We start from the raw sequence: 25,040 nt of genomic DNA, 5'->3' as shown, positions 1-25,040 counted from the left end.
TCACAACGTAGGCCTCTGGGACGTTTTGAAGAAGTCTTTAGTCCTGAAGCGCTCACAACGTAGGCCTCTGGGACGTTTTGAAGATGTCTTTAGTCCTGAAGCGCTCACAACGTAGGCCTCTGGGACGTTTTGAAGATGTCTTTAGTCCTGAAGCACTCACAACGTAGGCCTCTGGGACGTTTTGAAGATGTCTTTAGTCCTGAAGCGCTCACAGCGTAGGCCTCTGGGACGTTTTGAAGATGTTTTTAGTCCTGAAGCACTCACAACGTAGGCCTCTGGGACGTTTTGAAGAAGTCTTTAGTCCTGAAGCGCTCACAGCGTAGGCCTCTAGAACGTTTTGAAGAAGTCTTTAGTCCTGAAGCGCTCACAGCGTAGGCCTCTAGAACGTTTTGAAGAAGTCTTTAGTCCTGAAGCGCTCACATCGTAGGCCTCTAGAACGTTTTGAAGAAGTCTTTAGTCCTGAAGCGCTCACAGCGTAGGCCTCTAGAACGTTTTGAAGAAGTCTTTAGTCCTGAAGCGCTCACAGCGTAGGCCTCTAGAACGTTTTGAAGAAGTCTTTAGTCCTGAAGCGCTCACAGCGTAGGCCTCTAGAACGTTTTGAAGAAGTCTTTAGTCCTGAAGCGCTCACAGCATAGGCCTCTAGAACGTTTTGAAGAAGTCTTTAGTCCTGAAGCGCTCACAGCGTAGGCCTCTAGAGTCTAGAACGTTTTGAAGAAGTCTTTAGTCCTGAAGCGCTCACAGCATAGGCCTCTAGAACGTTTTGAAGAAGTCTTTAGTCCTGAAGCGCTCACAGCGTAGGCCTCTAGAACGTTTTGAAGAAGTCTTTAGTCCTGAAGCGCTCACAGCGTAGGCCTCTAGAACGTTTTGAAGATGTCTTTAGTCCTGAAGCGCTCACAACGTAGGCCTCTGGGACGTTTTGAAGAAGTCTTTAGTCCTGAAGCGCTCACAACGTAGGCCTCTGGGACGTTTTGAAGATGTCTTTAGTCCTGAAGCGCTCACAACGTAGGCCTCTGGGACGTTTTGAAGATGTCTTTAGTCCTGAAGCACTCACAACGTAGGCCTCTGGGACGTTTTGAAGATGTCTTTAGTCCTGAAGCGCTCACAGCGTAGGCCTCTGGGACGTTTTGAAGATGTCTTTAGTCCTGAAGCACTCACAACGTAGGCCTCTGGGACGTTTTGAAGAAGTCTTTAGTCCTGAAGCACTCACAGCGTAGGCCTCTGGGACGTTTTGAAGAAGTTTTTAGTCCTGAAGCACTCACAACGTAGGCCTCTGGGACGTTTTGAAGAAGTCTTTCTTTAGTCCTGAAGCACTCACAGCGTAGGCCTCTGGGACGTTTTGAAGAAGTCTTTCTTTAGTCCTGAAGCGCTCACAACGTAGGCCTCTAGAACGTTTTGAAGAAGTCTTTCTTTAGTCCTGAAGCGCTCACAACGTAGGCCTCTGGGACGTTTTGAAGAAGTCTTTCTTTAGTCCTGAAGCGCTCACAACGTAGGCCTCTGGGACGTTTTGAAGAAGTCTTTCTTTAGTCCTGAAGCGCTCACAACGTAGGCCTCTGGGACGTTTTGAAGAAGTCTTTCTTTAGTCCTGAAGCGCTCACAACGTAGGCCTCTGGGACGTTTTGAAGAAGTCTTTCTTTAGTCCTGAAGCGCTCACAGCGTAGGCCTCTGGGACGTTTTGAAGAAGTTTTTAGTCCTGAAGCACTCACAGCGTAGGCCTCTGGGACATTTTGAAGATGTCTTTAGTCCTGAAGCGCTCACAGCGTAGGCCTCTGGGACGTTTTGAAGATGTCTTTAGTCCTGAAGCACTCACAGCGTAGGCCTCTGGGACGTTTTGAAGATGTCTTTAGTCCTGAAGCGCTCACAGCGTAGGCCTCTGGGACGTTTTGAAGATGTCTTTAGTCCTGAAGCACTCACAGCGTAGGCCTCTGGGACGTTTTGAAGAAGTTTTTAGTCCTGAAGCGCTCACAACGTAGGCCTCTGGGACGTTTTGAAGAAGTTTTTACTCCTGAAGCGCTCACAACGTAGGCCTCTGGGACGTTTTGAAGATGTCTTTAGTCCTGAAGCGCTCACAGCGTAGGCCTCTGGGACGTTTTGAAGATGTCTTTAGTCCTGAAGCACTCACAGCGTAGGCCTCTGGGACGTTTTGAAGATGTCTTTAGTCCTGAAGCGCTCACAGCGTAGGCCTCTGGGACGTTTTGAAGATGTCTTTAGTCCTGAAGCACTCACAGCGTAGGCCTCTGGGACGTTTTGAAGAAGTTTTTAGTCCTGAAGCGCTCACAACGTAGGCCTCTGGGACGTTTTGAAGAAGTTTTTACTCCTGAAGCGCTCACAACGTAGGCCTCTGGGACGTTTTGAAGATGTCTTTAGTCCTGAAGCGCTCACAGCGTAGGCCTCTGGGACGTTTTGAAGATGTCTTTAGTCCTGAAGCGCTCACAGCGTAGGCCTCTGGGACGTTTTGAAGAAGTTTTTAGTCCTGAAGCGCTCACAACGTAGGCCTCTGGGACGTTTTGAAGAAGTTTTTAGTCCTGAAGCGCTCACAGCGTAGGCCTCTGGGACGTTTTGAAGAAGTTTTTAGTCCTGAAGCGCTCACAGCGTAGGCCTCTGGGACGTTTTGAAGAAGTTTTTAGTCCTGAAGCGCTCACAACGTAGGCCTCTGGGACGTTTTGAAGAAGTCTTTCTTTAGTCCTGAAGCGCTCACAGCGTAGGCCTCTGGGACGCATTAGGTGATCTAATATGTCGGCACAATAGAAATTCACCGGTGGCTCACTAGATCTCTGCTTCGTACTGTGACAAACACTCATCTCCCAATGAGAGCAGATATATTCAAACTTAACTCATTGAGTGCCAGCCACTTTTGGAGAACGGACGCTCCCAGTGCCAGAGTTTCAGAGCTTTTTTCAGTGATTTCTCGAGGCCCACAGAATATTGTTATATTGATATTACTATGTAAACAATGAACACGCAAAAAGAACGATGAGACTCTTTTCTATCATCAGCAAAAACAGGTTTATTGATATCATTTTCCGTTCTTTAGTTATCAGCCGGAGAAGATAGCTTGATTTAACAAAAAAGAGCAGTTTTTTTCTAGAAGCTGAGATAATGGCCCTTTTGTGAAATTAAACATTTCAAACACATCACTGACTCTGAAGCTAATTTTCTGATGTAGTCACACCTCAAAAATAATTTCCTTCAATAAAACAGTGAAGGCCAGGGAATTTTGTTTGGCAGAATAATATTTTTAGCTGCAACCAGCAGCGCTGGCCCCTGCGTGCGCTGCTGGTTGCAGCTTCTTGCTGATCTTGATTTGCTGCTGGTGGGCATCGGATATTCTGGCTTGCGTTTGCCAACCCTGTCCTGCTGTCTGGGTCAGTGTTGTGTGCTGCTCTGCGTGCCCCCCCCCCCCCCCCCCGCCCCGCCCCGCCTCAACTGCACACTCCTCCTTATGGGAGGTGGCTCTCTGCTGAGTTTGCTCTGCACTGTGAAGGGTGCGCGTCGGCGACATCCAGCCTTTTCCGCGTGTGTTTGTCACCGGCTACTACTGTATGCTTCCAGTTGAGAATAATAACGGCTGATCATGCGAATGGGCTGTCGGCGACAGCCTGTCGCAGCGGACATGGAGGAGCTCAATTGTGGGAGCAGATTGGCTGCTGCCTGCTGCAGGCACATCTAACGTTAAAACGCTTCATGCATATCGATGCATACGGATGCGATGCGATTTCCGTTTCCCCAACGACTTATTCTCTGTTTTTCTCTGCCTTTCTGTTAACCTGGAGAGCACTGTCGCCACCTAAGGGTTCTGTAAAATAGGTTATAGACCTCCAATAGCTACAATAGTTGTACAGGAGCTGCGGAAGGCTTTGATCGACGTCCCACCGTCAAAAAACGCATTGGACGTCGAAAGACGTCCGTGGCACTCTACGTCACTATTTAATTGGACGTCGAAAGACGTCCATGGCACTCAATGAGTTAATGTACCCACTCCCAAATTATTATTTTTTAAATTATTTTTGTTGACTGTCTATGACGTTTTTTTTATTATATAACGTGTGACCGTTGAGCATGATTTCCAAGGGGAGTTATCAATTACAGTCTAGGTGTTTTGTGTTCTTTATATCTCCATGTCTAAATAATGCTGCATGTTTGAAAGTTATCTCTTGGTTATCAATTATTTCATAATGGAAATCAACATAGTGATGTGGCTCGTATCTACCCACATGCACACACACGCACACACGTACGTACGCACACGCACACACACACACACACACACACACACACACACACACACACACACACACACACACACACACACAAATGTTGTGTAACCTACTTGTCTGATTTGAATCCCGCTTTGTCATCTCTGAAACAGCAGTGCATCGAGTTGAGAGAGAGACAGAGAGACAGTGGGCGAGGATCAGTATCATGTACAGTAGAGTGGAATTCCAACTCGAAAAGGTCAGACAGGGTGAGACAGGGTGAGCAGACAGACAGGGCGAGACAGGGTGAGCAGACAGACAGGGTGAGACATGATGCTGTTGCCCATGGAACGCAACGCCATGACATAGGAGCACAACGTATATGATATGATTAGCTAACATAATCACCGCCCCCATCCATAACATCTCTTTTTTTGATCATTTACGAACCACTGCGACCGCTTTCAGTGCATGTTTTTTTTCATCTGCTGTTCCCTGTGTGTAAGAACTTGGCACTTTTCAAATCTGGAAAACAATTACTACATTTAATGTCATTACGAGAGAGGTTAAAGCGACGGTTCTGTCACTCCGTCTCCCGCTATGGATCCCTGTAAGTAAGTGGCGCAGGTTTGAACGTCTAATTCTTAACTACACAGGATGTCCCCTTCGGACTATTCTTGGCAGGCAGAAAGGTAAAAATAGAGAACTCTCATCTGGTTTGAGTCAAGAGCGCCGCATTACCGAGGAGTTTAGAGGGTGAGGGTGATTTCTGCTACATGTAGTCCTGCAGGCCTCTTTCAGGTTTGATCGAAGGCCCGAGCGGGGGCCAGGAAATTGGGCTAATCCCAGGTCTGAAAGGCACGCAGGGGGACGTGATGTTAGCGATGGCTCGTGGACCGGCCACATCAAAGCGGCTCGCTCGTGGGTTCTCCAGGAAAGAAAAGAGTGGGCCTGGCTGAGTGATGATGGGCTGAGCCAAGGTTTGAAGTGGAGGAGAGAGGGGATGGGGTCACTTAGGGAGATGCTGAGCTTCAAAGGCTCTTCTCTGGAGCTCACCAACGGTAAGAGGCGGAGCCACAGATGTGTCATGCCACTGCAGAGAGGAGGACAAGGGGGGGAACGTCCGGGTAGTGCAGCGGTAGATTCCCCTGCCTACCAACACGAGGGTCGCAGGTTCGAGCCCCCCGGCCCGTGTTTACCTCAGGCTTGGTCGGGCCGTCCATACAGGCACAATTGGCCGTGTCTGCGCGTGGGGAAGCCGGGTTAAGGGTATGTGTCCTGGTCACTGCACGAGTGACCTCCTCTGGTGGTGGAGGGGAACTGGGGGGGAATAGTGTGATCGTCCCCTGCGCCATGTCCTGCCGGGGGAAAGTCCTCGCTGTCAGGTGAAAAGAAGCGGCTGGCGACTGCACATGTAAGAGAGAGGGAGAGAGAGGGAGAGAGAGGGAGGGAGAGAGAGAGAGAGAGAGAGAGAGGGAGGTAGGGAGAGGGAGGGAGAGAGAGAGCTAGGGAGGAGGACAGCTGTGGCCTCTGTGGATAATGTCACATGATTCTGACAGGGTGTCAAGGAGATGGGCCAGCTTGTATGGAGTGCTCTTGATCCAAATAACGGTCTAAATAATAAGCGTGTGTTTTATCTGCTGGGACGACTCAGAGGTTGGGTCAAATGCAAATCACAGACCACCTAGCTGATCGAACAGGATCGCAAGAATAGATGGACACCATTAGGCCTCATTATCCTGACACAGCTTTGCTAAGTAAGGGAATTGTTGTATTTAATGTTGGCAAGGTGTTTCTGTTCTGGACGTTTTCATCCTCTGAATACAACATCTGCTGAATTTTAAAAGCCATGTGTGAAAAGGACCTCCGAATGATGTTTGTTACTCAGCAAGGCGCTGGTCATTCAAAGAATTCCCAAGTGTAAAGAGATGCCAGGTGATGTAACGCCCTCCGGCAGTCATATTGGATCTCCTCAGTTCTTTGGTATAGAATAGCTGATTGCAGTCTTATATAGTATATTAATTGGTTATTAATACATGGTTAATCTCTGTGCTGTTTTGAATTGGGAAGTGATCATTTGATCACTGATACATCTGATTGATTCTGGCCAGCTGTCTACAGTAATAACATAGTCGTAAACACATCTGATTTGCACACTAGCTAAGGTATGTAGAAGCTAGTCTCAGCAGCAGTGTTAACATTAACATTGCTTGCTTAGCTAAATTAGCATGCTACCTAGCTAGCTAGAGACTAGTGATGCGTTCAAGGCATCTCGGAACTGGGGGGGGCGGGGGGTGCTCCTTTTGTTAACCTAATTTGATGTGTAATTATGCAATATGTGTTTATATTGTTTACATTTTGCTCTGATTATAGCAATATTTTGAATTCGACAGCTATTTATTTTACCAATGAAATCAGCTAGCCAGTGTTAGCTATATCTACAGTAGCTACTGTAGCAACGTTAGCTGTGTATGTTTTTTTTACCCCAAGTTAAAAAAACGCAATTATGGCGGAAGTTGGAAATCTCAATTTGAAAGTTCCGACTTGTCTTGAATGCAACATCGGCCTAAAGACAAGACCCTTTACTGTGTCACAGTAACCTACATTTTGGAAACAAATCCAGCTCATTAGACTATTTCAGTTTGACTTAGAATGCTGAATGTCTCTACAGCCACACCACAACAAGCTGCATCAGCTAGCTCTCAGTTTCTAGCCTGGTTGCTATATATTTAGACAATTATATTTAGACATTATTAACTCACAGCCAACTCTCGCATGAACCTCACTGATGCAGCTATGACTTCTGGGAGATTCGTGACATAAGTGCAAAGCCTCTATAGTCAGCTTTGGCAGTATTTTGATGGTGTCTGTTGTTAATTTTCCTGTCCATTAAATCTGCCTTTCTAACTGTGCTCCTCCCCATGCAGAGTCCTGTTTACCAGCTCTGTTCTGAACCTGTGTGAGCTGGTGGCCCTGCGCCCTGACCTGGCCACCCTGAAGAAGGTCCTCTACTTCCATGAGAACCAGCTGGTCTACCCGGTCCGCAAGGACCAGGAGAGAGACTTCCAGTACGGCTACAACCAGGTCCTCTCATGGTAAAGATGGCTCTAACAGTGGGGGCATAAATAGTGTAAGTAGGCTGTTTAGTTTGGGATATACCCATTATAATAATCTAAGTATGCCTTAAGCTGTATTAAGCTAAAAAGAAGAAAAAAAATGTCAAAGCAGAGCTGTCCCAAGTAACAATGAGGAGCAATAAGCAATAAAAATTAAGCATACGCATAATTACCCTATTTGTTTGTACACAGAGAAAAGAAACACTACTCAACTGTAATAGTTTGTCTTAATGAGCATGTCAGGGCACACATGATTGGTTAATTAGCGTGGCCCTACATGATGCTCTCTGGGTAATTGAAGTCACTCTTGTCGAGCGACGGCATTGTCATTAATCAGTGGGCTAACAGTAAAGAGAGGCACTCTAAAAGAAAACTGATTGTTGTTGATCTGCATAGGGCAACATGTCAATAACTCAGCTCTGCACAAGCCACTCCATCTTCTCTAATGTCGTTAAGCCAGTCAAATATGGCAGCATTAAATAATATGCTACTCAAAGCGAATGGATCATTAAGAGACGTTTGATTGGATTGAAGCCAGATTGCTGGGCTAATTTGAATTATAATGCAGGCCGCCTTTATAATGAAAGAGAATGGGTCCCATTTAAAGCCACTGATGAACAGTGCAGCGGCGAATAACTCTTAGTGAGACACCCGAGGTCTGCCAAACGAAGGGTGCTTCAGCGGTAGCACTCTCAGCACACCCTGTATCCCCCCCATCCCCCCCCCCACGTGCAGCTTGGTGGCAGATGTGGTGGCGTTCAACTCCTCTTTCAACATGGAATCCTTCCTGTCCAACGTCGCCTCCTTCATGAAGAGGATGCCCGACCACCGGCCCAAAGACCTGGACGCGCTCATCCGCCCAAAGTGTCTGGTCCTCTACTTCCCCATCCAATTCCCCGATGTCACAAGGTCAGTGTCATCATCCCCTGGCTTCAGTCATCTGCCCTCGAGGGATGACCGGCCCACTGATTAAAGAAAGGCCTACGCGAGGAGGTTGCATGCTTAATCCGGCCCCCGAGAGCTGATCGTTCGGGGAGGCACGGGGTAATGGCAATCTGCAGGCTTGTGTTAGAAGTGTAGATTAGAAACATAGACTGTGGAAAGAGATGGACGGAGTGAGCGTGATGTCATAGAAACATAGACTGTAGAAAGAGATGGACGGAGTGAGCGTGATGTCATAGAAACAGACTGTAGAAAGAGATGGACGGAGTGAGCGTGATGTCGTAGAAACATAGACTGTAGAAAGAGATGGACGGAGTGAGCGTGATGTCATAGAAACAGACTGTAGAAAGAGATGGACGGAGTGAGTGTGATGTCATAGAAACAGACTGTGGAAAGAGATGGACAGGGTGAGTGTGATGTCATCATTTGTGGACTCACAATTTGAAGTCTCTAGTTTGACATTTTTGTCCGCTGCCATCTTGGTTCTCATGCAGCTCCCGCGAAAAGGTTTTCCCACAGAGTGGCGTCCATGAGCTGCGCCACTCTCACTGTCACTGGACAGGCGACCTGTCAATCACACCCAAAATATAGTATTTTTTTATAGTCTATTTTACTCTAAACGGGTGAGGTATCTAAATATTCACCCCCCCCCCCCCCCCCCGTACAGTTTTCATGAAAGGGAGAATTTGCTATAGAGACCAAAACATTTTTTATATTTTTTATCCAGGCTGTTATTTCTGCTGTAAAATCGGGCACTTTAAAATGGGAGTGAATGGGGAATCACTCCCTTTTGCAGCCAAGTGGCCATTTGAGAAACTGCAGTTTTTGATACATTACCATTAGCTTCATCTGTCCAACAAACAACTCCCCCCTCGATTAGAACTGACACAAGTGGTTCCCATGGGACCCATCACTGTCATCCTGTTGTGTGTGTTTGTGTGTGTGTGTGTGTGTGTGTGTGTGTGTGTGTGTGTGTGTGTGTGTGTGTTTGTGTGTGTGTGTGTGTGTACTTGGTACTGGGTACTGGGTACAGTAACACCAATCTCCTGTTGTGTGTGTGTGTGTGTGTGTGTGTGTGTGTGTGTGTACTGGGTACAGTAACACTGATCTCCTGTTGTGTGTGCGTGTGCGTGTGTGTGTGTGTGTTTAATTTTAGCACCATCAGGGTCAGTGGTGACTACATACATTTTGCCATTGACTCTCTCTCCCTTGTATTTGATGACTCAAATCATACGGGAATATATCGCTTATCTGATAATAGCGTTTGATTAAGTGTTGCTCTTTCGCTATAGTTTCTTCTCCTAATACGTATCTAAATAGAATTACACGCACATACAAGTTGCAAAACAACTGTCATTGTGGATGGATTGGATCCAGGTCCGTCTCTATAAACTGTTGTCTTGGATCGGTGGAGAGGGGTGGTACTTTTTTATTGCTCTGTTCCAAAACAATGCGCTGCAAAACAGTCGTCCCGCTGTGCTGCAGCGGGCCTCTGTTTCCCATTACCCTCCAAATTAACAGCAGCCACATCTTCACATGAAAGCAACAGCACCACACAGTCGGGATTGGAATATTAGCATTGAAACGCTAACGATTTTCAGGCTAATTCCGATGGAGATTCTCGCAAAAAAAAAAGAAAAAAAAAAGGTAATTGTAGTAGTAGCCCACCATCGTGTGTCCCTATTTTGAAATGGTTTTGCCATAGGATTTGAAAGGAGAACCACCACCACAGCGGCCGTTTTGTGACTGCACGGCATTCATTCAATGAAAATTCATAAACACATGAAGCAATTTTTTCAGCAATTTTGGCCGCTTTTCTTTCATGCCTTGCCATTCTCAGGGGTGAGCGAATACAGAGGGAGAGATGAAAGGAGTCCCAGCAGCTCGCCCAAGTGCACATATTGTTCTGAGCAGGCTCTCGTGGCGTATTATAGCTAATTATTTTAGGCCTAGTCCCCCCGAGGAGTTGCCTTGTCCATGAAACTTGTGTGCGAGAGTGTCTGTGTGACCCTGCTCGCAGTAATGGTGTCGCACAGGCTTTACTTTACGGCCTTCCCTAGTAGAGGGGGAAGTGAGTGTGTTACACGAAGCCAGTCAACTCTGATATGTACTGGATGCCCCTTCCTCCCTCCCTCCTCCCTCCTCCTCCCCCCATTCCTTCCCTTCAACACTGACATGTTTAAGCTTTCAGCACTATAAGCGTGACTGTGAATACTTTGAGACTTAAGAATGTAGAGAGAAATTCTGAATTCTACGTTTTCAGTGTGACACACACACACACACACATATACTGTATGTGACACGCTCTGGGGAAAGGAGTAACACGTACACGACAACCGTGGAATTACACAGGTTTAGAGGATGAAGAAGGCACTCAATATAACAAACAACTGTTTTAGGATCACTAAATACTTCTAATTTGTTAGCAAACTAAAGCTTGTTCAGGGCAAACCAACTTGTTCACCAACTTTCACGGCAATTTTCCCTGAATGTTGCACTGAACAAATAAGCGTATCTTCTTCAACTACAGTATTTTCCGATTTCAATGTATGACACATCATTTGAAAGCTTACAATCTTCACTTTCATAATCTGTAAAAAAAAAAAAAAAAAAAAAAGGGGGGGGGGGGGGGGAGACCTTGGTCTACTTGTTACGCAAAGCAGCAGTTCCTGTTACATATGAAGTATTTCCCTTATTATTAGTACCGGTAAGTTGAAAGTAACTTAGGACTATATTTTCAGTATGTTTTTGTGCAGCGCTCCATGTTTTCATGTGTATTTTGCCTGGGTAAGAAGCATGTTTTCATGTGTATTTTGCCTGGGTAAGAAGCATGTTTTCATGTGTATTTTGCCTGGGTAAGAAGCATGTTTTCATGTGTATTTTGCCTGGGTAAGAAGCATGTTTTCATGTGTATTTTGCCTGGGTAAGAAGCATGTTTTCATGTGTATTTTGCCTGGGTAAGAAGCATGTTTTCATGTGTATTTTGCCTGGGTAAGAAGCATGTTTTCATGTGTATTTTGCCTGGGTAAGAAGCATGTTTTCATGTGTATTTTGCCTGGGTAAGAAGCATGTTTTCATGTGTATTTTGCCTGGGTAAGAAGCATGTTTTCATGTGTATTTTGCCTGGGTAAGAAGCATGTTTTCATGTGTATTTTGCCTGGGTAAGAAGCATGTTTTCATGTGTATTTTGCCTGGGTAAGAAGTAGTGAAAGTGAGCTGCCGTTGGATGACGCAGGCCTCTTGCCCAGAGTGTTTTTCAGCTCATTTTCAGATGGTAATTCGCCTGATCCAAAGCAAACTCACAGAGTGTAAGTAAGCGATTATATGCATGGCCGACAATCCCCCAACACGCCTGCGGTCCTTTTCCAAACACAGTTAGCCCAGCTCTTTGAAAATATAAAACGCTCAGAGAAACAAATGGGGAGGGGGGGGGGCGTGGTGGTGGTGGGGGGTTTGTTCGGGGGGAAATACCAGATGATTTTTCTGCATAGGTATTTCATATGTCGCCCGCTCTCTGTAACCTCTTCCTGATTGGTGCGTTCAAATTGAGGTGGGATCGGGGCAGAAATGCTGCCGGCCCAAATGAACAGAAAAAACAAACGCACACCACAAAAAAAAAAAAATTGCGTATTCTTTTTTGGGAAGCCTGTGCTTTCTGAATGCGGCGCGGCGCTCTTTGTGGTCGGTGTGTTTGTGGTATCCATCTATCAATCGGCTTTTGAGCGGTGGACTTTTGTAATTTAATAGCGATTGACCTGAGCCAGCAGAAACCTGCGGCGGGGAGACAAAGCCATCACATTTATCATGGGGGAGCAGCAGGACATTGACTTTCTTTGAGTATTGTCAATCTGCTGGTGCGGGCACAGAGGGGCGGGGACCGCCGAGGGTAATCGAATCAATGCGGCGCACCACGTGACCAGCAGGTGCCGAATTCTGGCAAGCTCGGGGGACCCCAGTGCCTTTTCACATCCACCCCCGGGTTCCTCTGTGGCCTTTGTTGCACGTTGTCAGGCACCGCGTGCTCCTCTCGCCTCGGGAGGTGCACACACAGTCAGGTGTTTGAAAGTATATGTTGATTACATTCATCTTGATGAGTTCTTGTTGCTTCACAGAAATATTCCCCTTAAAGAGCTTTGATGATGATGATGGATCTGAATGTGCTGGGCTTTTGGATGGCAGGAGAAGCCCGGCATGCGTTGTGGAGGCCTGAGACAAAGGGAGTCCTCCTCCTCCTCCTCCTCCTCCTCCTCCTCCTCCTACCTCCTCCTCCTCCTCTTCCTCCTCTGTGTTCCTGAATTGAAAGGATCCAAATGCAGGTCTTCGGCTCTAGAACTGAAAAAGAGTTGCACTCCTGTTTTTCCTCTCTGAGACCTCCTCTTTGATGGCCGGTTTTCATTAAACGTCTTAACTCGCTGCAGATAACTGAAGCTACTTTTAAGTTGATTAGGAAAAGGTTCTTTCTTTGGCTCCTTTTAAAAAGCTATTTGATGTGGGCTCCTTCGCGAAGCAGTCAGTCAGCTCAGGTCTCGGTGTGATTGACTCCTGGAACGAGGCTGCCTGGAGCAGATGGCAGGATATCCTGTTTGAAACGTTCCTTTGAGAAGTTCAAATGCAATCGGACGTCTATCCAACAAGATGAAGATGGTAAACTAGAGAACAAATCAAGATGTTTCTTGCCCACGGAGCCCTATGAAAATTTTCTGGTATCATATTATAGATTTATATCGATAAATGCATAAGCATGGCTAGATGAGGACACATAAGTAAGAAGGTATGAATGTATATCTCTGACAGCAGAGACGGGTGTTGCGTTGCTTTCTGGCTGATTTTTTTAAACAGCGCGTATGGACTCGTCCACTGTAAGATAAATAGTGAGGAAAAGCCCACCCCTGAAGCAGTCAAGGTTTTCCAGATGATGGAGCGGACATCTGAAGGCATCTCTGCCACGTGTGCTCAGTTGCCCCGAAGACTGGGAACTAATTGGAAACATTAAAGCGATGGGGCAGAAGAATTTGATACACAAAGCTGTGTGTCCATGCTTGTGGGGAAAATATTGTTTTTTTAAATCGTTATTAATTAATTTCATTTATTTTATTTTAGTTCCAGTGGGATTTTGAGCTATACTCTTTTAATCGGCTATTTCATACATAATGACGTCGTGGGTATTTATTTTAAATTTTCACTTCATCATACATCATTCAAGCATGACGTGACTTTTTAGGAATTTCCCAATGTCCCTCTCCTGTGGATGCATTTAAACTGAGACACATCCCTGATATGTATCCTCTTGTTTGCAATCTGAAGCAATATATGGCATGTTCTTAGCTCTTAATCTGTTTGTTGTGGACATGCACAGCGTCTTACGTTCTAATCTGGACAATGACACCGCTTTAACCTGATCAGACCTAAAGCCCCTGATACACCAAGCCGATTGTCAGCTGTCGGTAATGTCGGGGCTGTCGGTGAGCGTCTGTCTGCGCCCCGTGCGTCCCGCACCGTTGGCTCTAGTTGGCCTTGTCGGCGGGCTTTTTCGGCCAATTCTACGTGTTGAATCGACGTCGGCCAGTCGCTGAGAGAAATCACTCTGATTGGCTGCTGGTCAGCTCAGCTGGGAGAGAAATCACTCTGATTGGCTGCGGGTCAGCTCAGCTGGGAGAGAAATCACTCTGATTGGCCGGTCAGCTGCATAAGAAAAGAGGGCACGCACAAAACATTCTGCTCATTTCCCAACTGCATCTCATCTGATCATTCCAATACACGGATATTTTCACGACGACATGACCTCCGGGAACGCCCCCCTGAGCCCTGTCACTGCATCATATCAATTTACTGTGCTTTCTCCTGTTCCTGTCTGTTTCCACCAGCAAAAGACCAGGGGGTTCACTTCCCTGTAAACATTTGGCACTCGGAGACGCTCATCCTCAGAAGGCCTGATACACACACTCATCTCGAAAATCTCCCTCTTTGATTACTTCCAAGTGACCAGAGGACAGAGGACAGGGGGGAAGCCTGCGCTCCTACACTAATCACACCAGCCAAGTCCTCTAAGCTCATGAGAGACATGATGAAAACAGCTGTTGGCCACCTTTTTTTTTTCTCTTCTTCTTCTCCCACTTTGACGTCACACCTCCAGCCCGTAATCCCTCAGCGGCCGCGTCCAATCTCATCGGCGGCGTCCGCTGGAATCTGTAGGTTAGGGGGATGGTATGGAACAAACACGCTATAGGGGCTCACTGGGAGGGACTGTTGCCTGTCTACGTTGAAACTTGAGGTACGGCGGTGCCTGGGCTCTCAGTGGCTCGTGTGCCAGGAACAACCACAATTGGGTCCATATGGCACTTTGAAGTTCAGGGACCTAACTGTGATGAATAGGAATGAATTAAGGATCAAACTCCGCATTGGTGATTTGTCCTCAATACCAAACCTTCAGCTAACACACACTGGCGTCGATTCAGTGATGACAACATCAAGAAAAACGAGTGTTTTCAAAACACGGCTACGCAACTGAATAATCCCATCAGTGGGGAGGTTTTGTTTCCTCAAGCCAAATATGAGTAGGATCGGGGCTGCGGGACTTGGGTCCAGTCTCAAGACCACTTTTCTAACAATTTTGGTCTCAGTTTTCCACCTTCTTCGACTTGGACTTTCTGAAGTTGAATACTCAAAGGTACACAGGCAGCACACACAAATAAGATGCAGAAGGAAAATGACAAGCATGTAACCATGGCTGCTTCACAGTGAGTGACATCATGTAACCATGGCTGCTTCACAGTGAGTGACATCATGTAACCATGGCCGCTTCACAGTGAGTGACATCATGTAACCATGGCTGCTTCACAGTGAGTGACATCATGTAACCATGGCTGCTTCACAGTTGCTTCACGGTGAGTGACATCATGTAACCATGGCCGCTTCACGGTGAGTGACATCATGTAACCATGGCCGCTTCACGGTGAGTGACATCATGTAACCATGGCCGCTTCACGGTGAGTGACATCATGTAACCATGGCCGCTTCACGGTGAGTGACATCATGTAACCATGGCCGCTTCACAGTGAGTGACATCATGTAACCATGGCTGCTTCACGGTGAGTGACATCATGTAACCATGGCTGCTTCACGGTGAGTGACATCATGTAACCATGGCTGCTTCACAGTGAGTGACATCATGTAACCATGGCCGCTTCACAGTGAGTGACATCATGTAACCATGGCTGCTTCACAGTTGCTTCACCGTGAGTGACATCATGTAACCATGGCCGCTTCACGGGAGTGACATCATGTAACCATGGCTGCTTCACGGTGAGTGACATCATGTAACCATGGCCGCTCCACCATGAGTGACATCATGTAACCATGGCCGCTTCACAGTGAGTGACATCATGTAACCATGGCTGCTTCACCATGAGTGACATCATGTAACCATGGCCGCTTCACAGTGAGTGACATCATGTAACCATGGCTGCTTCACCATGAGTGACATCATGTAACCATGGCCGCTTCACAGTGAGTGACATCATGTAACCATGGCCGCTTCACAGTGAGTGACATCATGTAACCATGGCCGCTTCACAGTGAGTGACATCATGTAACCATGGCTGCTTCACAGTGAGTGACATCATGTAACCATGGCTGCTTCACGGTGAGTGACATCATGTAACCATGGCTGCCTCACGGTGAGTGACATCATGTAACCATGGCTGCTTCACGGTGAGTGACATCATGTAACCATGGCTGCTTCACAGTGAGTGACATCATGTAACCATGGCTGCTTCACAGTGAGTGACATCATGTAACCATGGCTGCTTCACGGTGAGTGACATCATGTAACCATGGCTGCTTCACGGTGAGTGACATCATGTAACCATGGCTGCTTCACAGTGAGTGACATCATGTAACCATGGCTGCTTCACAGTGAGTGACATCATGTAACCATGGCTGCTTCACCGTGAGTGACATCATGTAACCATGGCCGCTTCACGGTGAGTGACATCATGTAACCATGGCCGCTTCACAGTGAGTGACATCATGGGCTACATGGGGGGGGTGCTTTAATTGGAACAGAATGACTTCTGAGGCTGGTCCCTGGAGATCGATGGTGTACAACAAATGTGCTATATTTATTCAGTGTTCCACCAAGCAAATAAAATAATCATCTTTTGCCCAAACATGCTCACATAATCTGTGGTTCCCTGAGAATTTCTCTGGCAGCAGAGGGCAACAGCAATTTTGGTTCTGGGACCCACATTTTTGCTTGGTTCCTGTCCCAGAAGCAGTCCCAGTACCTGCAGTTCAAAATGGTTATTTGGATATTATTTCTTGCCATAATATGGGCAACTGCAGTCACAGTGTAGTCAGAATTAATTTGTTTGATGTGGTTAAGCAAGAGCGGCAGATGAATTTCTATTGTCATAGAAAGATAGTCATTTTTGTGAAAGTGTGGCCAAATGTCTAACAGTGGTGGGCTGCTGCTGAACGGATATACAGAAATATATCTCATATTGTGTTGAAAGTCACAGCACTTAACTATCAGCTGCTTTATTTTACTCGCAGTGCATTGTGGGTTTTCCTATATATCATCTTATTTTTTTGCAGCAAACTAAATCCCCCGGCACATGCAGGCAGGGCACACGAGTTACACGTCCCAGCTCAACCTGCAGCGAAAATATTGAAAAGGGCAAAGGCAGGTTATATTTGGTGTATTTTCAGGCTATTACAGATCCATGATGCACAGCAGATGCCTGGGGTTCACTGGCCTGGGAAATAATCTGCTCAGTCCTGATGTCACATTTTGCCAGCCCATATGCATATTACATAATTTCACCTTATCCTCCAGCCCTAAGAACTACTACAAAAAAAAGACAATTTGTTCACTTTGAGTACTCTGCAGCAGGGGTGTAACGGTTCACCAAATTAATCGTTCGGTTCCATATGATACGTCGGTATGTTTTCGATACAGCAAAAAAAGTAGAAATGCTCGAGAAATTAACTTGATTTTAAGAATTATAATTTATTTTTATTTATTTTACTTTTTTATTTTTTTAAGCTTGAAGTTTTAAGTTTTCTGAAAATTGCGATAAAAAACAACAACACATTTATGCTTCAAAAGTAATAAAAGTGCTCCTCGTTTGTGAAGATTATCTTGCTGAACCACGAAGTTCGCAGTTTCATAAACGTTTGTTAACCACCGACCCTATTTCAAGCATTTAACCAACATCCCCATAGAAAAATCCCATCCTATCCCATCCTATCTTATCTTATCTGATCTTATCTTATCTTATCTGATCTGATCTGATCTTATCTTATCTGATCTGATCTGATCTGATCAAAACAGTGCATTGTAATTCCCACAGAGGCGGGATTTGAGTGGATTGAGGTGTTTTTGCAACAGAATTCATAATCTTGCTTTAAAGACCCATGAGACATGTTTTATACAGTAAAAAAAATAGCATGATATGGGACCGTTAAAAAGTCTGGTACTCTACCTTAACGGGTTCGGTAGGATTATAACTTACACCCCTACCCTCCAGCGTTGGCCTTCTCCGGACATCCCGGCTCCCCTTTCCATCTTAATCTGCATCTAAGTCAGGAACACTCTCAGGAATTTCCCCGTAGGCCGTCTGACCACGGCCCAAAGACAGCCACGCCACAACCAGTGGACCGCGGCCCCTGCTCCCTGCTCCGAGGGCCCGCCGAGGCGACTGGGAGAGCGCACCGCCATCGCTTGTGACGAGCGGGTCAGCTCATAATGACTGTAATGTAGATCTTAATGTGCTCTAATGACCTGCTCGGTCCGCAACCGCCCAGACCTTCCACCGGGCTGACCGGCCCTCGTCAAGGAAGAAGCACCATCAGCGGCGTTAAACGGCGGCGATTTGGAGCTTTATGCTGATGAGATTGTTTTGAAGTGAAGCCCCCTGGGACAGTAACCTCAATGCTTTGAAACCTTTGGATGCTTCCCTTTACTCTGACCTAACAAAAGCCAGGGCCAGTTCTCCCCCGAGGGCTCCTTCATCACACCACCTTAGCAGCAGTGGCTGGACCTCGCTGGCACGAACACTGCTTTTGTTCAGCCACTTACTTCTATTCAGTGCCGAGTCTGACCTGATATTCTGCCTGTTACTGTAAGCTCTCACAAGAATAAGGAACCTCTATTCGTTTTAGATTAATCCATATTTTAGATTCTTTTTTTTATTAATTAGGGCTGGGCAATATATTGATATTATATCGATATTATGATATACGACTAGATTTTAGATATGGTAATATTGTGATATGGCATAATGTTGTATTTTCCTGGTTTTAAAGGCTGCATTACAGTAAAGTGATTGACTGTGATTGACATTCGACAGTGAATTTTCCGAACTTACCAGACTGCTCTACTGTAGCTTTTCTGTTATTTGCCTTTACCCACTTAGTCATTATAGCCACATTACTGATGATTATTTATGAACAAATCTCATTGTGTAAATATTTTGTAAAAGCACCAATCGTCATCCCCACAATATTGTCACAATATAGATATCGAGGTATATTTGGTCACAAATATTGTGATATTTTATTTTGTGCCTATCACCCAGCGCTAGAATTAATACAATGTATATATGGGATGTGGGTACAATCACGTCTGGCCCTCTTTTCAAATAGCATATATTTTCATTTTGGCCAGCATAAAGCAAACCTAACCCAATTATTCAGTGACGTGTGCACTGCTTAGAACTGTTTTGTGTCTGTGTGTGTGTGTGTGTGTGTGTGTGTGTCACTGCTTGTGTGTGTGTCACTGCTTGTGTGTGTGTGTGTGTGTGTGTGTGTGTGTGTGTGTGTGTGTGTTGTGTCGCTGCCGTGTGTCACTGCTTGTGTGTGTGTGTGTCACTGCTTGTGTGTTTTGTGTGTGTTGTGTGTGTGTATCACACTGTGTTTGTGTGTGCGTGTGCGTGTGTGCGTGTGTGTGTGTGCGTGTGTCACTGCATGTGTGTTGTGTGAGTGCAGAGCATAAAGGCTGCGGTGCTCCTGCACGCTTGCAGGCCGGTGGCGGCTTAAGATCCGTGCCGTTTTTCATGATCCGCAGGGAGAGACACTTGTGATTATTGCCAATAAAGCAAATTAGATCAAATGATTTTTGACTTTGACTCTCCCCTTCATCCTTTCACATTTAATCAAATGTGCAGAGGTAAAGTCATCACACAAATTGCTGTTGATTTATAAATAAGCTAATTGGTGGCATTCTTTTAAGTACCCCCCCTTCTCTCTCTCTTTCTCTCTCTCTCTCTCCCTCTCTCTGTCAGTAGACACAACCACAGTTTTATTGCCCCTAGTCAAAACCTCTTCATCCAATTTCTAAAATGGCTTATCGAATAAAATGTTCCCAGGGGCCTGCGAGGCAGCACCATTGGTCATACCTAACCACAAGCGCCTCCTTGTCATCCGAATAGGCCCGTCCCACCCAGATGAAGCCACGTCCATATCTGTTAGGCAATATATCCATCTGCCCACTCTCTCCTGCTTTGGCACTTTTATCAATGGCTTGTCAAGGTAATGTCTTGCTACTTAGTTTCTGAAGCGCTACTCTAAATTGCCTCCATACATCCTAATAACGTAAGTGTTCGCTGGAGACGGACACTGCGTAACATCTGTCCTCCGGCTCAGCCTTATGTCTCCATGCATTCTTTATGCTAATCTTTGTACACCTAAGGTATTATCGCCTATCACAGCAGTCACTGTGTCTCGGTGAGAGGGCCGTATTAGATCAGGGAGATAAGTGCTTTAGGTAGGCTACTGGAGATGAATGAGGAAGTAGGCATTAAGCCATTTTACCCTAAGAAGTACCCTGCTCAGTGCGCACTTAAATACTGTGTGTGTTTGAACTGGTTTTCGATATCTTAACCAGTGGTCGCGTTAACCGCATATTTTCCGTCTTTAACAGGTTACCAAATATATATTTGTTTTTACAATGACAAAAAGATCTGATTATCTGTCATTTTAACACAGATAATAAATCACAACAGAATTTCTACAGCCCTGTCTGTCAAAATCACAGACAACGAGAAAGTCTCTAACACAACCTCTGATCTGAACTCTTTAGGTGTACTTGGTTTATGTTGCCTGACAGCCTCGGCGGTGGGCAAATTACATAAGAAGAGAAGCAAGAGAAGGAAAACACAATCAAAGCATCTTCAAGATGGTTATGGCTTAAATACTTTGCTTTCTCAGGCCAGTGATGTAGGGGATATGCTGCTATCTATAGCAGTCTTGGATGCATTTTAATGTACACTCATGAGCTCCTTATTAGAAACACCTGCTTATTCATCCATTCATCCACCCATCATGTGGCAGCAGTGCATCAGAAGATGCAGATACAAGTCTCCTTCAACATGTTCACTTCTAACATCAGAATGTGACCTGATTTCCCCCCCATTTTCTCCCCAGTTGTACTTGGCCAAACAGAATGGTGCGAAAAACAAAAAGAGAAGAAACGCCTTGTTGATGAGAGAGGTCAGAGGTCAGTGGACAGAAACGCCTTGTTGATGAGAGAGGTCAGATCAGAATGGCCAGACTGGTTGGAGCTGACAGAAAGGCTTCAGTAACTCAGATAATAGCCTCTTTACTACTAGGGTTGGGTACCGAAACGAGGTACCAAATACGGTACCGGTACTTTTACAACCAATACTACCGGTACCGAATTGCAACCCAGATTTAGGTGCCTCATTTAGGTGCCACGCCCGAGCTGCTGAGTGAAATATCCGAAACGGGCGCTACACGCACCTTCACTAACATTCTAGGGCTTAAACACATACAATTATTATTTGAAATCCTCTTGACAGCCTCTTTAAATAAAAAACAGGTTTAAATATGCTTTAACTTTTTTTTAAGTACCGTTTCAGGCACCGGTACCGTTTTGGAACCGGTATCGAAAAATATGAAACGATACCCATCCCTATTGACTACTGTGGTGAGCAGAAAAGCATCTCAGAATGCATCACGTCCAACGTCCGGTTGACACTTAGCTGACAGCTGCTACCTACCCAGTATTAGTATGGTGTTCCTAATAAAGTGCTCGCTGAGTGTATACAATAGGCCTGTGTATGTCTCTGCCCATCAGTTTGCTTGATGTTTGGATGAGCTCCAGAGATAGCCTGGCTATATACAAACACTATACAACAACAGTATTCAATCTGCCAGCAGAGATTTGTCAAGCTGTGATGTCATCTTAACCACAAGCGTCTTTTGTGTTTTTATTAGCATACAGCATTGGTAACATTTCTTATATTTGACATTTCACATGGAAAGCTTCAACATTTTGCTGCATATTTTCAACCCGCAGTTATGGGACTCTTCATAACAACAATGTGTAACATCAATATAAACCATTCATCTCTGACAAAGGCTTAAGCTTCTTGACAACAACGCACTCCTCCTTAGAGCTCAGCACCGCTCCGAGAATTTGCCCGGATCTCTCTCTTCAGTCTGTATGCCTCTCTGGAGCGCGCCAAACTGAACTCACGCCCTCTCGTCAATTCACCCAAAAGCCACGAAGACTTGCCCCCATGCCAGCACTTCCAATGTGTTTCCCATTCCTCCGTCAATGACATCAGCATCTTTCCATGCTTGTTCTCCTCACGCGGCTCCGTCCCTCCAAGGAAAGCAAGCAAGCCGTCACGCGGGCAGGCAGCCTTTCGGTAGCATGGAAGACGCTGCTTTTGTTTGTTTGCACTTGAGACTGTTGTTCTGTGACGCAGATCACTTGCGATGAGGAGGGAGGACACACGACGCCGAGCAGAAAGGGCGCTTTTGCGGCTGCAGAGATTACTTGTGAAAATGGTGTTTATACACCGTGTGTGCAAACACGGTAATTGATTATTATGATATTTGCCGGCCGGGCCGGCATGCTTCTTTCTTTCTTTCCAGGCTTCTCCCCAAACACAAGCTCCTCCGCGAGGATGCGAGAGCGTCTCGCGTTGATGACATCAGCGCGCTGCAGGCCCAGCAGCGGCTCCGTCAAGAAGGCCCAGAGGCTCCGTGGTAAGATACTGACACTGGTGGACACCATCCAGTGACCTTGACCTTGTGTTGTTTTAGGAACTTGCCACTGGCTATAAAACTGATACGTAACTTGACGTGTTGTGTCTGAGTAACATCACTATAAGGTCTATGGCAAGTTCAAGCAAAAAAAAAGCCCCCTTTTATACTTACAAAATGCTTACATATTTTGTTATGGAATTTAATTTGATGGTATAACTCTTCAGTTCGTGATCTCATACATTTCCCAAAATGCCTTGCGAGAAGAGCCAAAATAGGTTGAGAACATCGAGGCTGGATTATTTCCCCTTCAACGTCTTATAGAATGTTTTATTCTTTGTTGCTTTAAGTCAAAGTGACCAGCAAAAAATAACACAGATGCCATAGCGATGAACATGCACTGTTCTGTGTGTGTATTTTACCATAGCTAATTTTCAACAGCAGTCTCTCAGTCATGAGTCATTTTAATGACACTACCAGGCCCGAGGAGGAAAGTCCACAGGCCAAAGACGAGGCAGCTAGCAGCGGAGTGCCGTGCCTCGGCCCAGACGCAGGGGGGGGCACGGCGGAGCAGGGGGAAGAGCCACGCCAACCCCCCGCTAACCCAGAGGGAGAGCGCGGCGCTGACGCGGAGAAGGTTAAACCTCTACACATCGTCTGGCCCCACAGGTGGTGAGTTACGCCTACGGTAATTTATACTTATTGGAAAGTGTCGCTCAACATATGGTCGCCGACAATAAATAAAGTGTCGCTCATGTTGCTGGATTTATGCTTCTCTCTCCTCGGCTCAACGGTCACGTGACACTCGAACGCTCTAGACAGAGAACTAGTGCAGACAGCCAAGAGAGGGAATGCTGTCAGTGAAAGCACGTCGGAGGCAAGATGTAACGACACACAACCACACAACTCACCTCCTCTCTCTCTGGGAAGTTTGTCACTCACGGTGTTCTTTGTGATTTTCACGAAGTCATACATCAAGGACATACTGATTAAAATAGCGGGGACACGTTCATTCATTTCATTTCAGCGAAAACCAAAACAAGGAAGTCAAGCGCATGCCGTCTATATAGCAAATCACACTTGCGCGACACTATATGTGACGTAGTCAGCGACACTAGAAATTTCACCAGGTACCAGACACCTCTCGCCGACAAGTGTCGACTCAAGCAATGTATGACTTGTTTTGTGCTCTGTCTCTCTCTTCATATTCTGTTGACTAAATCCAGAGACGGGGACTCTTTCATTGCTTGAGACTTGATGACTTGAAAAAGTTTCTAAAAGTCTTGACAAAAGATCTTGTGTTTGTGTCAATGACTTGGATGAGATTTGTTCCAGAACGACGAATGACTGAATTAAAATTCTGTTTTATGAATTTGTGCAAAATTATTGAATTTAAATTGATCATAGAAATAAAAGTCATCATGCATCATGCGCTTATCAAGTTGCATTGAACAGTCAATATTTCGTTTTCTTTAAGATATTAAATTGATACTGGACTCTTGATTTCTTATGACTTGACTTGCTGTTCTACATTTAGACTTGAGACTTGACATTAGTGACACTTGATAATCTACACAGTACATTAGACTTGTGCCTCAAGACTTGAGACTGACTAGGGACTCGGCGGGCGAAGTTGACCTGGTCACACCTCTGGCTAAATGCAATTACTTCTGCTGCCTCAATGACCTAATTCTCCCAGGAGGAGGGTCAATGATGTTTCATCTTATCTTAACATTTACACACGCACGCACGCGCGCACGCACGCACACACACACACACACACACACACACACACACACACACACACACACACACACACACACACACACACACACACACACACACACACACTCCAGTTGTGCTCACAGCCTCTGTGTGTGTTACATGGACAAACTTCACCTGTGTTTCAACTGGCATGAGGGTCAGGAGATGATGACAGAATTTAAAATTTTGGGTGAACTGTTCCTTTAAAGAGCTACTAACCCTAATAGAATGTCATTCTTCAGTCTGGAGTTGAAGAGTTTCAGAGATTTGTAGTGTCCCATTATGGTCTATAGAAGCGTTTCCACCCCGACAAGAAGACAGTTCTGGTGGAAACATCTACACATGTGAGCATGATTCAAGATCTTCTGTTTTGCAGATCTTCTGGTCACATATGAAAACACCTGTCAGGATTTACAAAGCTGGGAAACACGTCACTTTTCCCTTCCATGCCATCAATTAGAATCAAGTGATCACACAGTGGTTCTCAAAGTGGGGTGTCCAGGGGGTCCCCAGCAAAAAGGGGGATCATTTATTTTCACTATAATTCCAGCCATAAGTACCACAATCAATGACAGAATGTATGACTATTTTTTCTCATGGGATTCATACACTTTCTGTAATAAAACATTTAATGGCAAAAAATCTTACCAAATGGGGATCTGGGGGTCTAATGTGGAAATAGTTGGAGAAGCACTGGTCTGAACATAATCCAATGCTCTCTATGGACCTTCACTGACCTGAGAGTACCTCTCATCATGATGGCGCCTGTATGTTCCAGGCCGCCGTGGCTTTATTTCTATTGGAATGTTAGACGAGCCGCTTGACAACAAACCAAGGCCACGCTAAATTCCTCGCACACGTTGTGTAACATCGTCAGAAACTGAAGCGACCATCTCTAAATTGTCGGTTGTATTTTGAGCTTGACTGAAACTGAAGAATGCTGGGGTTTTAATGCACTTATTTTCCTTCATATCATACGGAAAGTCTGCATGAATATTTATATCCATGT

At 45.6% G+C, this 25,040-nt stretch overlaps 1 protein-coding gene across 1 annotated transcript in view; it reads left to right on the top strand.

The window, feature by feature from the left end:
• gtdc1 (glycosyltransferase-like domain containing 1) overlaps positions 1–25,040 on the top strand; it is a gene marked incomplete at its 5' end in the record, with an annotated part of 64,570 nt that overhangs the window by 12,280 nt on the left and 27,250 nt on the right. The window contains 4 exons of the mRNA XM_083638264.1: positions 7,121–7,288; positions 8,045–8,218; positions 22,157–22,270; positions 22,709–22,939. Of these exons, the coding sequence (XP_083494390.1) occupies positions 7,121–7,288; positions 8,045–8,218; positions 22,157–22,270; positions 22,709–22,939 (687 nt within the window). The remainder of the gene's footprint in view (positions 1–7,120; positions 7,289–8,044; positions 8,219–22,156; positions 22,271–22,708; positions 22,940–25,040) is intronic.

The sequence above is a fragment of the Poromitra crassiceps genome, assembly GCF_964638095.1.
Source record: "Poromitra crassiceps genome assembly, chromosome: 6".
Classification (NCBI taxonomy): domain Eukaryota; kingdom Metazoa; phylum Chordata; class Actinopteri; order Beryciformes; family Melamphaidae; genus Poromitra; species Poromitra crassiceps.
Note: the sequence above shows the minus strand (reverse complement) of the source record. Positions and strands in the feature narration are given on the sequence as shown.